We start from the raw sequence: 13,493 nt of genomic DNA, 5'->3' as shown, positions 1-13,493 counted from the left end.
CAGGAGGACTTGGCCAGCTCACCAGCCTCCCCGCAGCCCTCGCCTTATTTGGGCCTAGGATTTTCTCAAAGGAAAAAAAAAAAAAAAAGAAAGAGCCCGACCCGTTTCCGTTTTTAACCTGTTGACACAGGTCCCTTGTGGGTGTGCGGGCACAGCATTGGCTCAGGAGGATCCTGGCGGCCTGGCCTGCCGGGCCGGCCTCACCTTCCCCATCTGTGCTTGGGGAGCACAGAAGAGGGCTTGTGCGTGGGTGCAGGGTAGGGGCCAGGTGGGGTGGGGTGGCGCCCATCCTCCCTTCTCCTCCCCTCTGGTCCAGCCTCCAGGTATGGGGTCAGGACTCCAACCCACCTCCCGCTCTGCCCCAGGGGCTCCCTGGGTCACCCCCGCTTTCTGGCGAGTCTCTGACACATCATCTTCTCCCTCTGTCTCTTTTCCAATGAGTGTCTCTCTCTCTATCTCTGTGTCTGTCTCCCCATCTCTTTTGGTCTTGTTCTCTCAGACTCCCTCTGGATCTCTTTGTCTCTCTCTCTCTCTCTCTCTCTTTAGGGTTTCCCTGCCCTTCTTTCTATCTCTGCCTCCTCCTGTGTCTCTCTCTGTCAGCTCCTCTGCCCCTGTGGGCCGGCACCACCAGGGCAAGAGTGACCTGGGTCATCTCTTGGGAATTCTTGGAAGCCAAGGCAGGCCCAGACCAGGTCCTGATGCCCTCCCTGCTCCGTTCAGTACCACTGGAAAGGAGGTGGCCTTAGCTTCTCAGCTTGTCACTCAAGACTCCTGCCCTCTGCTCCCCAGCTGTCCCCAACACTGCTTCCCAGGGAGGGCTGCCGTTTCCTCACCTTCAGGCCTTGGCATGTGTGGGCATCCCCCCAACCCCCTGCCATGCTCGTCCCTTCTGTCCTCCAGCAACCTGGGGTAAGATTTCTTGCCTTCAGAAAGGTGTATTCATTCATTCATTCATTCATTCATTCACATGATGAACACAGAGGGCCTTGCCCACGCTGAGCCCCAGCAGCATAACCACAGAATATGGGGGCTATTATTGTTATTATTTGATCATCAGGTTGGAACTGTGAGCTGCTCCAAAGCATCATCTGTGGCCTCCTGAGTACCCGGCCTCCAGAAGATCAGAAAATCCTTGTTAATTAAAGTGAAGAACTAACCCCCTATACATTCACACACTCCCTCCCACACACTTATACTCCCCTACACACACACACACACACACACACACACACACACACACACACACACTCTTCTAGGACTAGAAAGCTTGTATTCATTCTTTAAAGTCCAGATCGGGTGGCTCCTCCTCCAGAAAGCCCTCCTGGACTCCTAGACAGAGAGCCCCGGGGCCTCCAGCCCAGCATCAAAGCTTCTGTGTGGGATGAAGTAGAAGGAGTGAGGCTTCTGTGTTTCCTGCCCAAGACCACAGAAGGATGGGATAAAGGGAGACTGGGCAGTGGCCAGCACCACTGGGGAGCACGGGTGTCAGGCTCAGATATAGAGTCATTGCTTCCCTTTACCCCCCCCCCCCCTTAAGCCAGCTTCCTTTTCTTTGTCATGTGGAGAACTCCCATCCCCCACCCCCCATCAGCATGGGGGCCCAAACGGTAGCAAACTGAACATTCTGGAAGCTTTCTCATGCCCCAAGGACACTGGGGAGAAGCCACTGGCTTCTCCCCATGTTCAGGAATCAAGGGGACTCCGCCCAGATCCCTCCTCAACTCCATTCTCCATCACTCTCCCTTATCTCACCCCTTCCCACATCCTGGTTGTGCAGACCCCCCTTCCTCTTATGATCTAAGCAAATCATCATAATTGCCTCTCTACGAATGTCAGTGATCAAAAGAGTGGAGTCTGGTGCCAGGAGCCATGCTGAGCACTGCACTCAGAGCACCTCACTTCAGCCTCCCCGAACCTTAAGAGGTGGAAAACTGTATTTCCATTTACAGAGGAGGAAGCTGAGGCTCCGAGTCGCCTCCCGAGGGTCACCCTGCTTGTGAATGGCAGAGCAGAAACCTGACCCAGCTCCCTCTAGAACAGAGCTGGAGAGAGGTCCTGAGACCCCCACCATGTCTCCCTGGGCCCCTTCTCCTGTCCTCTGATGGTCTCAGACTAAGTCATCAGAGGTCAGCTCCCTCCACTCCCTCCCCCTGCCCCACCCCTGCCTCCTGGGAGTCCCGGGGACCAGCCTCTCCACAGGTGGTGAGGCTAATTCCAGGCCTGACACCACCAGCTCAGGAAAGGGATCCCTCCCCCAGGAGCTGCGGGCTAGCTGGCTAGCTAGCTCGGTGGCCTTGTAGGGTAGACCCTTGTCACTGGAATGTCCTCTTGTTCAGGGAGCTCCCGGAGTGGAATCTGATGCTGGGGAGAGGAGAAGGAGGCTAGGAATGGCATTAAAGCTCTGCTCTGCCCCCTGCCCTGTAGCCTTGGGACTTGTGCCCTGTCTGTGTACCTGCCCCAGGGACGCCTGAGGAGTGCTGACCAAGGCTGGAAGTGTCGGCCAGGGTTCCTGGGGGCCCTGGCCCAGCTGTCCAGGCTGTGGGGCATGAGGCAGGTGGAAACTACCATTTATCCCTCCGGAGGTGTGAACCCCCGCCTCCCGACACTGGTTTCTGAGGATGGTGGTGAGCACGGAGGGACCCATCGCCACCCTGGCCACCTCACAGCCATGACACTTGGGGTCATTTATTGAGCATCTACTACATGGCAGGCACTGTGTGGGCCTTGAAGACATGGTGGTGGACACGACTCAGCCCAGGGAGAGAGGTGACCGTAACTACAGTTAGGGAATTCTTTATAGTAGGCTAAACTGCCGTCTTAGGTTGGGCTCCCCGAGAAGGAGACCCTGAGACAAGAATTCAAGGGCAAGTGATTTATTTGGGAGGCAACCCGAGGAGACAGGGGTAGCAGGTGGGGAGGTGGGGCAGAGAAGGGAAGGAGGCCCGTAAAAGGCTGCCTGGATGAAGCCAGTTACCTCTCTGGACAACTGAGGCGCAGTCCCACTGGGGGCCTCTGGGGGCGCAGCAGAGAACACGCTCCTCGGAGTTGTAGGGGCTGAGGGCGTGGTAGGCTGGGGTATTTATGCACCAATCCCCATCCTCCTTGGTTGAAGGATGCTTGTGTATATGGGGGGTATTGATTGGCCAGCACTTCTGGCCTGCCCTTGCGTGGGGCACCCTTCCCTTCCCCGATCCGCCACCCCATGCAGGTGCTGGAAGAAGGAAACCCTTTGTGCCAGGGGGAGCAGTGGGAGCCGAGGGCACCTAGGTAGGCACTGAGCATGTCAGTGAAATGTTAATTTTAACACTTAATATGCAACGTGGGGACATGATCGGCCTTGGGTGGAAGTCAGGGAAGCCTTCCCGGAGGAGGTGACAATTGAAGTAGGTCTGAAAGAGGACCGAGGGTGGGGTGGGGTGGGGGGGAGTAGAAACAGGTGTTGCATATATGAAGACCACAGGTGAGAGAGTCCTAGAGGAGGTGAGCATGCCTTGACTGTGGAGAGACGGGCAGAAAGAGTGTGGTAGGTGGGAAATGAGGACACTAGGGTCAGATGACAGAGGACAGTATGGGGGGGGGGCCCTCGATGTGTCTCCCGGAGTTTGAGGCACCAGAGAGACCAAGGGAGCCAGAGTGCACTTACTGTTGGTGGACAAGAGCAAAGATCTCCTCCTCTGGCATCCTGTGAAGTCTTGCTGATTGAATAACATGACAACAATGTCACCAAAGTGGCACTGGCTAAGGATGATCCAGATTATCTTCTTGGTGGGTCACATGCTGCGTGTGTGGTATTTGTGTGAGGGGGGTTTCGCTGACCCTTCACCCAGACCCTTGTTCAGTAAGAACTTGGAGCCCCCACCCCCGCACGCCCACAAGGGAAATGCACACCAAGGCCACCCAGCTGGCATGTGCCAAAGCCAGGATTTGAACCTGAGTCTGTCTGATACCCTGGGACCTGAGACCACCACCGCTCCAGCCCCACTGCCCTGTTTACTAAGCCAGTGTGGGGTGGAGGAAGCAAAGGGCCCTGTGTCCTCCTAGAAATCTCGGAGACAGACTTCAGGGGAACTGTGTGGGTTACAGAGCTTGGCCACAAATGCCGAAAAGCAGGCATGACCACGAGCTCTGTGGCACCATCATGATAATTAGTGATAATTATAGTTAACACTGACGTGGCTCCCAATCAGCTCATGCTCTTCTAAGTGCCTTGCATATATAAGCTCATATATTAATTTTCACCTAACCCTTTGAGATAGAGGCTATTACTATTTCCAACATATAGCAGGATAAACTGGAGCACAGAGAAGTCAAGTGACTTGCTCAAGGTGACACAGCTAAAAAGTAACAGAATCAGGATTTGAACCCAGGTGGTCAGACTCTAGAGTCTACTCATTGAACCACTACACTATACCCTGAGCAGACTTTTGTGCTTGACCTTCAGCCCCAATTACCCTTACAGACAGTAGCCACCACCCATTGGGTGTCAGTGCCACCACTACTGGGAAACAATCTTTGTGAGTGTTTGGCATTTCTGTACAGCTTGCAAACAGTGGCATGGGCAAGGTTTTTTTGGTTGTCTTTTCAAGGATGTTTGTATAGCAAACAGCCATGGAAGATAGTTTCTTCCTGCAGAGCAGAGAGCAGGTTTGTTTGCTGTCCCTATGATAACGATAATGCCTCCCTCTGAGATAAAGGTGGAGCAGGTTTGTGTGTAATCTACTAGAAAAGTCTGGGATTTCTCAGCGTAGAGCTCCCCGGCTGTGGTTCAAGCACATTTTGTGTCCATTACCTACCTGGGATCACCTGAATGGTCCCTGTGGGACTTGGGAAGAACTGGCACAAACAGGAAGTTCATGCCACCTGCACTGCAAGTAATAAAGTCTTTTGTCTCTGACCCTGGAGTCTCGTGTCTTCTGCCAGCATCCAAAACTGTATCAGGTTAAAATGTCAGCTTGTAGGGAAGGTGACAACCCAGACCCTTCATAGTTCTTGATACTTATTTGCTCTCTCTGATGCCACGTGTCACCAGGGTGTCTCTCATGGGATCCTGGATTTTATCCTCTCACCTTTGCTGTTGCCTTTCTGAGCTGGTGCAGAATGGAGTGGTGAAGAGTTAAAGCATGCAGTCCTTTTAAGGTTTATCTCTCACCTTTGGTGCTCCTGATGTTTCAGGCCAGATCGTTCTGTGATGGTTCAAGGCCGTCCTGTGCAGTGGATACTGTGGAGCAGCATCCCTGGCCTCTACCCATTAGATGCCATGAGCACCCCACCCCCAGTCATGACAACCCCAAAATGTTTCCATACATTGCCAACTGTCCCCTGGGAGGGGAGGGGGGCAAGCTAAATTGTTCTTGAGAATCACTCCTTCTAGGAAGGATCAACATCTTTCTACTCCCACATTTATATGGAAATGATTCCTGAAATGCCCTCAGTTTGAACACTGGCATATCAGAATTCCTGAGACTTTGAATGAATGGATTAATGATAAAAAGTAACAACATTGTGCACCCATGTTCATAGCAGCATTAGTGACAATAGCCTACAGCTGGAAGCACCCCGTGTATCCACTGATGGATGAATGGATAAAGATAAATGTGTCATATCTATACAATGGATTACTCAACCTTCCAAAGAAAGGAAATTCTGACACACACTATAACATGGTTGAACCTTGACAATGTCATGCGGAGTGAAAGAAGCAAGTCACAAAAGCATAAATACTGTCTGATGCCACCTATAGGAGGTCCCTAGAGGAGTCAAATTCATAGAGACAGGAAGTAGGATGGTGGGTGCCAGGGGCTGGGGGAGGGGGATGGCGAGTTAGTGTTTCAATGGGGATAGAGTTCTGGTTTTTCAAGATGATAAGAGTTGTGGGGATGGACGGTGGTGATGGTTGCACAACCACGAGAATGTACTTAATGCCACTGAAGTGAACCCTGAAAAATGGTGAAGATGGTAAATTTCATGTTATGTGTTATGTGTATTTTACCATGGAATATGCAACAGGGGGACTTGATTAGCCTTGGGTGGAAGTCAGGGAAGCCTTCCCCAAGGAGGTGGCATTGAAGTGAGGTCTAAAGGACGACTGAGAGGTGGGGTGGTAGAAACAGGTGTTACATATATAAAGACCACAGGTGAGTGGTCTTTTATTTATTTTTTATTTGTTTTTATTTTTTAACTTAATTTTTTAAATTTAATTAAAAAAAATTTTTTTTTTTTGAGAAAGAGAGAGAAAACATGAGCAGGGGAGAAGGGGCAGAGGGAGAATCTCAAGCAGGCTCCACGCTCAGGGTGGAGCCCAACTTGGAGTTCAATCCCACGACACTGGGATCATGACCTGAGCTGAAATCAAGAGTCAGACGCTCAACCCACTGAGCCACCCAGGTGCCCCTTACCACATTTTTTAGAAGTAACAATTAATAGCATTTGCTGAACACTTACTACGTGCCAGGCACTGAGTGTTTTAGATGCAATGTCTCAGCATTTACAAACTTCAGTCATTCCTATATCACCTCTACCTTCCTGTGCATGTCTTACTTTGGGTTTCCCTAAAAGTAGACCCCAAAACAAGGATCTTGCCCGTCATGGATGCCACACCTGCTCACATCCCTGTGCTTTACGGGTTAAGACCTTTATCTTACATAAGAGAAAACTCAGGCTGGCCCAAGGCTACGTGGGAAGGAAAAGGCTGGCTTCCATTCTCACCTCCTCTATGACGTGGAATTGCGACCTTGTAGTTGCAATATCTTTTCCAGTCTGCCTCGTGGTTAAGCCACGTTGGTGGCTAAGTCCTCACTGCTGAGATGTGAATGTAAGTTATGTGTGTGCCCTCTGGGCTAAAGCCTGAGGACAGAAGACCTCCCTCCCTCGTGCTCTTTGGCCCCTTGTTTGCAAGCTGGAATTTGGACATGCCTATGACCCAGCTTGCAAACAACGCCAGTGTCTTAGGGACGGCTGCATGAAGAGAGAACTTCCTGCCGACCCGGAACTCAGAGAAAAATCAGCTTCTGTCTTGGTTGAAATACTGCATTTTGGGATTCTCTCTTTTTTCTGGAGCTTTAGACCTTTGTCCTAACAAATAGAGTAGCCGGTCCTGGAAGTGGGGTGCTGCCATGGCAGTAGGTGGCATTAGCTTAGTGGCTGGGTTGTGAGGACATGGTACCCCAGGCTAGAGCCGGGCATCCTCTTCAGGTCACGGCCAAGGTGAAACGATAATTGTTGAGAACTTGGAAGATCGTTCAAGCGGTTACAAAGCCTCCATCTCTATATGGAGGGATTAGACGGAGCAAGAGCAGGGTCACCTGGGTGGCTCAGTCGGTTAAGCATCCGACTTCGGCTCGGGTCATGATCTCGCAGTCCGTGAGTTCAAGCCCGCATCGGGCTCTGTGCTGACAGCTCGGAGCCTGGAGCCTGCTTCGGATTCTGTGTCTCCCTCCCCCTCTGCCCCTAACCCACTCGCATTCTGTCTCTGTCTCTCTCAAAAATAAATAAACATTAAAAAAAATTTAAAAAAGAAGGAGCAAGGATATCATTGTAAATTGGTTGCTCCTTGCTGAGTTTTGCAAAGTATTACAACAAAGATGTGGACTCAGGGGACAAGAGTTGGTGCATAGAGATAGAAAAGTCCACAGATGAGAGTCCTCAAAGGGTTGGAGAAACCCCATGATCCTGATTTTGGAACCCGTGGTTAAGCAGGGCATTGCCTTCTGCAGGGTAAGAGGCATCCATTTCAAAAAATGTCCATTTTATTTTATTTTATCTTATTTTTGAGAGAGAGAGAGAGAGAGAGAGCATGAGCAGGGGAGAGAGGGAGAAGGATAGGGGGGAGAGAGAGAGAGAAAAAATCTTAAGCAGGCTCCATGCCCAGTGCAGAGCCAGACTCGGGGCTCGATCCCATGACCCTGTGATCATGAGCTGAAATCAAGAGTTGGATGCTCAACCGACTGAGCTACCCAAGTACCCCAAGATGTCCATTTTTTTTCAAAAATGTGTTTCAATCCAATTTTATTTACCCAAACAGGTGGTGGGCCAGATTTGGCCCATAGGCTATAGTTCGCTGACTCTTGTCCTGACTCAGATTGTTTTGTTTGCTTGCTTACTTGTTTGTTTTTAGTTTCAGGTGTACAACCTAATGATTCGATATTTGTATATATTGTGAAAGACCACGGTACCTCTCGTTAACGTCCGTCACCACACACGGTTATACTCTCCTTTCTTCTTGTGAAGATAAATTTTAAGATCCACTCCCTTAGCGACTTTCATATATGGTAGAGTATCATTCATTAACCACAGTCACCAGGCTGGACATTGCACTCGATGACTTATTTATTTTATAACCGGAAGTGTGTACCTTTTGACCACCTGTACCCATTTTCCCTATCACTCACCCTTCAGCCTCTGGCAACCATCCATCAGTTCTCTGGATCTAGGAATTTTTTTTCTTTTTGTTTGTTTGTTTTGTTTTAGGTTCCTCATATAAGTGAGACCAAACAGTATTTGTCTTTCTCTGACTTATTGCAATTAGCACAATGCCCTGGAGTCATCCATCTTGGCGCAAATGGCAGGTTTTCCTTTTTTTTTTTTTTTTTTAAGAGGTGGGGAGAGGTAGAGGGGGAGAGAGAATCTCAAGCAGGCTCCACACTCAGCGCAGAGCCTGACGCGGGGCTCGATCCCACAACCCTGGGATTATGACCTGAGGCAAAATCAAGAGTCAGATGCTTAACCAACTGAGCCACCCAGGCTGCCCCGGCGTAGGATTTCCTTCTTTTTTATGACCAAATAAGTCACCCATCTTGAATAATCGTGACGCAGTTACTAATGGACCCACCAGATAAGGAATTAGGGAACCCTCAGCATGAAGTTCCCCTTTTAGAAACCTCTGGATAATCTAAATAATGGACCACTTGAGTGACCCCACTTTCCCCTTCCAACTCCCTAATTCTTGCTCTTATGCTTTAAATTAGCCAATACAGGGGCACCTGGGTGGCTCAGTCGGTTAAGCATCTGACTTCGGCTTGGCTCAGGTCACGATCTCACGGTTCGTGGGTTCGAGCCCCACCTCGGACTCTGTGCTGACAGCTTGGAGCCTGGAGCCTGCTTTGGATTCTGTGTCTCCCTCTCGCTCTGCCCCTCCCCCACTCGCGCTCTGTCTCTGTCTCTCAAAGATAAATAAATGTTAAAAAAAATTTCTAAATTAGCCAATAGAGAGTGAGCCCCCCAAACCCAAGGCACCTCATCCATGGACCCTAGTAAACGCAGAGCCTGAAGTCTATGTTCTCTGTCTCCCTATAACCTTGCTGCGTGGCCCCCAGGTGTGCTGTGTACCCTCCAGAAATATGCAGAAGAGTCTTATTTGTTTCAAAGCTCCTCAATAGTTGTTGCTGAGGTGTGCCCTGTAATCGCAGCAAGAACCACGAGGGCTGTTCCACCACAACACTGACTCCTGTCGAGGGGGAAATGTCTGTGGCCACCCTCACAAATAGCACAGGCTCAGGTGAGTGCCTTAGGTGTTCCCAGCCAGAGCATCACCAACAGTGGGCTGAGACCAGCACACAGGTCTGCCAAGACCTTTGTTTTCAAATGACCTCAAGTAGCCACCGTTAATGTGCTAGAGAGACATGAGCACATCAAGGAATGCAAACATTCTGTCTGGGAAAGAACTTTGGGCGTGGTTACTGACTCAAAGCAAATAGCCTACTAAGAGTTCTAGAGAGTTCCTTTGAAATCAAGGGCCCCCGCCTGTGCCTGTTGGCACTAATTTGCATCAGAGGAATCAAAATCTATGACAGCTGCAGAGCTCCTCAGAAGCTCTCCTTGATCTTAGTTGATCTCAGCTCAGGTCATGATCTCATGGTTCGTGAGATCAAGCCCCGAGTTGGGCTCTGCACTGACAGCATGGAGCCTGCCTGAGATTCTCTCTCTCCCTCTCTCTCTCTGCCTCTCTCTCTCTCTCTCTCTCTCAAAATAAATAAACATTAAAAAAATGTTATGGGTTGCCTCATGTCTCCTCCCCAAATTCATATCTTAAAAATAGGATTGTTGCAGATATAATAGTTAAGATGATGTCATTCTGGAGTAGGGTGGGTTCCTACTCCAAGAGAACTGGTGTCTTTATAAAAAGGGGGTGTTTGGAGACAGCCATGCACACCAGGAGGATGCCATGTAATGACAAAGACATGATCTACGAGTTAAGGGACACCAAAGATGGCCAGCAAAGCACCAGCTTCTCCCCAGCTAGAAGAGAGGCTCGGGACAGATTTTCCCTCACAGCCTCAGCAGGAGCCAATCTGCCAACACCTTGATTTTGGACTTCAGGCCTCCAGAACGGTGGGAGAACGAATTTTTGTGTAAGCCACCTCGTTTGTGGTTGTTTGGTTGGTTGGTTTTGGTCTTTTTATTTGTTTGTTTGTTTTTACAGAACCCCCAGGAAACTCATACAGCCCATAAGCTGTTCGTCCTGACCAATATAGAAACTGGTACCAGAAGTGAGATGTGGCCATCCCACAAATGAAGAACCAGTTGAATGAGTTGTGTGGTCCGGTGGTTAAGGACACAAATTTTGCAGGCTGGGAAAGCTGGTAACCCTTGTTATGCCAAAGAACTTCGTCCAGAAATACCGCCATGGGTGACAACCTGACAGGTAGATCATATGCCTCCTGAGCCTGTGTTTGCAGAAGTGATTGGAAAGAGCTAGAATGTCACTGTGAGTTGACTGCTGCTTGCCGCTTGCAGCAAGGAATCACAAGAAAGAGATGATCTTGGAGGAGAATTGGCCACATTTCAAAGTCAGAAACATCACAAGGTTAGAAGAGCCAACAGCTTCCTGTTCCTTCAAAACAGTGTAAATAAGGATCTTGCCTCCCACCTAAGGCTATTGTTTCGGGTGACCATTAACGGGGAGTGACAAAAGTGTAGGTAGTTCAAGGAAGCAAATATTGCAAATTAAATAAACACAAGAGCTCTGGCTAGAAAAGCCCATTGGATCTGGTGCCTAGCGATGGAACTCACTGGAAACAACAAGACCAGATGTCTACTCTAAGCTTTTTGAAGGAACTAAGTTGTTAAAGAAACAAAGAGTGCAGTCTGCAAAATCTTATAACTCTTGAGCCTTTGCAATTGGGTCTTTTTATTATAGTTGCTTAACCTGAATCTTAACCAAAGTGGGGCTTGTGTTCTGGTCTCTCTCATCAGCAGAGCACTTCCTTTTTTTAGGCACTTCCTTTTTTGAAATTTTTTATTTGAGAGAGAGAGAGAGAGAGAGAGCGAGCTCAGGGGAGAGGGGCAGAGGGAGAGAGAGACAGACGATCTGAAGCAGGCTCTGTGCTGACAGTAGAGAGCCTGATGTGGGGCTCAAACTCATGAACTGTGCAATCATGACCAAAGCTGAAGTCAGATGCTTAACCAACTGAGCCACCCAGGCACCCTGAGAGACAGAGAGAGAGAGAGAGAGAGAGAGAGAGAGAGAGAGAGAGAATTTAAGCAGACTCCACAGTCAATGCGGAGCTGGATGCGAGGCTCGATTCCACGACCCTGGGATCATGACCTGAACCGAAATCAAGAGTCGGACACTCAATGGACTGAGCCACCCAGATGCCCCAGAGAGCACTCTCTTTTAGCTGTGATGTGTTCTTCAGGCTGCAGTGTGAGCACCACATGGTCAGGGGTTTTGTTTGTTCCCTGCTGGACCCTCAGCCCTTCAAAGAGTGTCTGCAATGTAATAGATGTCCAATAAATAGCTGTTGGAAGGATGATGTAATAAACAGAGAACCAAGAGTGAAGTGAAAGAAATATCTCAGATTGGAACTATACAGGGCAATTTAGTACAGATGGGCTCCGGATTTGGACACTGAAACATCCCAATGTTACGGTCACTGAATAAACACTGGCTTCCTACTGATGAGGGCCCCCAAAACACCCGTCCTGTCACTGTTGCGTAGGCTGTACATGGAGGGGTTCAGCATGGGAGTGACCACCACGTACATCACTGCAGCGGCCGTGTCCTTCTGGGCCGTGTGGGAAGACATAGGGCTGAAATAAACCCCGATGAGTGTCCTGTAGGACAGGGACACCACAGAGAGGTGAGAGCCACAGGTGGAGAAAGCCTTCTGCTTGCCTCTCGTGGATGGGATCCTCAGCAAGGAGGCAAAGATGCATGTGTAGGAGACCAAGATACCCACAAAGGGGGTGATGATGGGTAGGGTGCCCCCGGTGTACAACATTGCATTATTGAGAAAGGTGTCAGAGCAGGCCAGCTTCAGCAGAGGGCTGAGGTCACAAAAGAGATGGGGAACCCGGTTGTGGGTGCAGAACAAGAGGCGAGTCAGTAATACTGTGTGGGTCAGGGCATTCCTGAAGGCTGCAGTCCAGGATGCAGCCACCAGGAGGCCACAGAGGTGTGGCATCACAGACACAGTGTAGTGCAGAGGGTGACAGATGGCCGCATAGCGGTCATAGGCCATGGCCATCAGAAGGAAGCTATTGATGCCAGCAAACCAGATGAAGAAGAAGATCTGGGTCAGGCAGCCTGCGTTAAGGGATCCCTTTGTGTCCTGACACGAGGTTGGCCAGCATCTTGGGAATGGTGGTGGAGGTGAAGCAAATGTCCACAAAGGCCAGCTTAGCCAGGAAGAAGTACGTGGGCGTGTGGGGTTGGGAGTCAGTGGCGATGGCCAGGACGATGAGCAGGTTCCCCAGTCCTGTGACCAGGGACATGCTCAGGAAGAGTATGAGGAGCAGCTGCTGTTGCTTGGGGTTCCCTGAGAGGCCCAGGAGCAGGAACTCAGAGACCCCGGTGAGAGTTGCCCCTTCCACCGCCATCTTGGAGCAATCAGAAAGGAAACCCAGGAGTTGTCCAGGGTCCTGACTCGGCCAGCCCTTGCACCGCGCCCTGGATCTCATGCCCTCTGGCTAGTTCCAGGAGTTCATCCATTCTTCCCATGCTCTCCCGCAACAGGACCCCGGCCCACCCACCTGCTTTGCTGCATGATTTCCATCAGTGAATACACCGTTCATTCCCCATCATCCACCTGCAGATGGGTGGACTGCTGCCAAGCACCGGGCCCATTTCTCACCCTCACCCCCTACACCTCTATGCCCCAGGGCTTCATCTGGGTACAGTCACGAGCTCAGCCTTCACATGTGGGGATGTGGGCATTAGCATTCCCTGGAGTGACTTATAGCCCACAAAGGACCGGGCTTTTTGGGCGACTCCCCTGGCTTCATCACTCCTGAGTGAAGCAGTGCTGAGGTGTGCTTTCTCTGGGATCCCTAGAAACATCACCCTTCAGCTGCTCTGAAGTGGGAATCTGCTCATCCATGCCTCCCTTTCCCAAACGTTCATTGGCTCTCCTGGGACTACCTCCTAACGAAACTATTTGCACTCAAGTCCTTGACTCAGAACTTGCTGTGGGGAGAATCCAAAGGAAGACTCAAGGATTCCAGAATTTCTTCCATCTTTGAGAGAATCCCTTCTTTGTCCCAAATAGCTCTCCAGC

At 50.2% G+C, this 13,493-nt stretch overlaps 1 protein-coding gene across 1 annotated transcript; it reads right to left on the bottom strand.

The window, feature by feature from the left end:
• Positions 1-11,867: 11,867 nt before the first annotated feature.
• On the bottom strand, positions 11,868-12,816 carry LOC121011298 (olfactory receptor 1361-like). Its single transcript, XM_040445570.1, is given in 2 exon segments — positions 11,868-12,530; positions 12,532-12,816. Coding segments are annotated over 2 exon segments (948 nt in total).
• Between the last annotated feature and the right edge of the window lie 677 nt (positions 12,817-13,493).

This window comes from Herpailurus yagouaroundi, unplaced genomic scaffold (genome assembly GCF_014898765.1).
Source record: "Herpailurus yagouaroundi ecotype Mexico unplaced genomic scaffold, PumYag 193, whole genome shotgun sequence".
In the NCBI taxonomy this organism is placed as follows: domain Eukaryota; kingdom Metazoa; phylum Chordata; class Mammalia; order Carnivora; family Felidae; genus Herpailurus; species Herpailurus yagouaroundi.
Note: the sequence above shows the minus strand (reverse complement) of the source record. Positions and strands in the feature narration are given on the sequence as shown.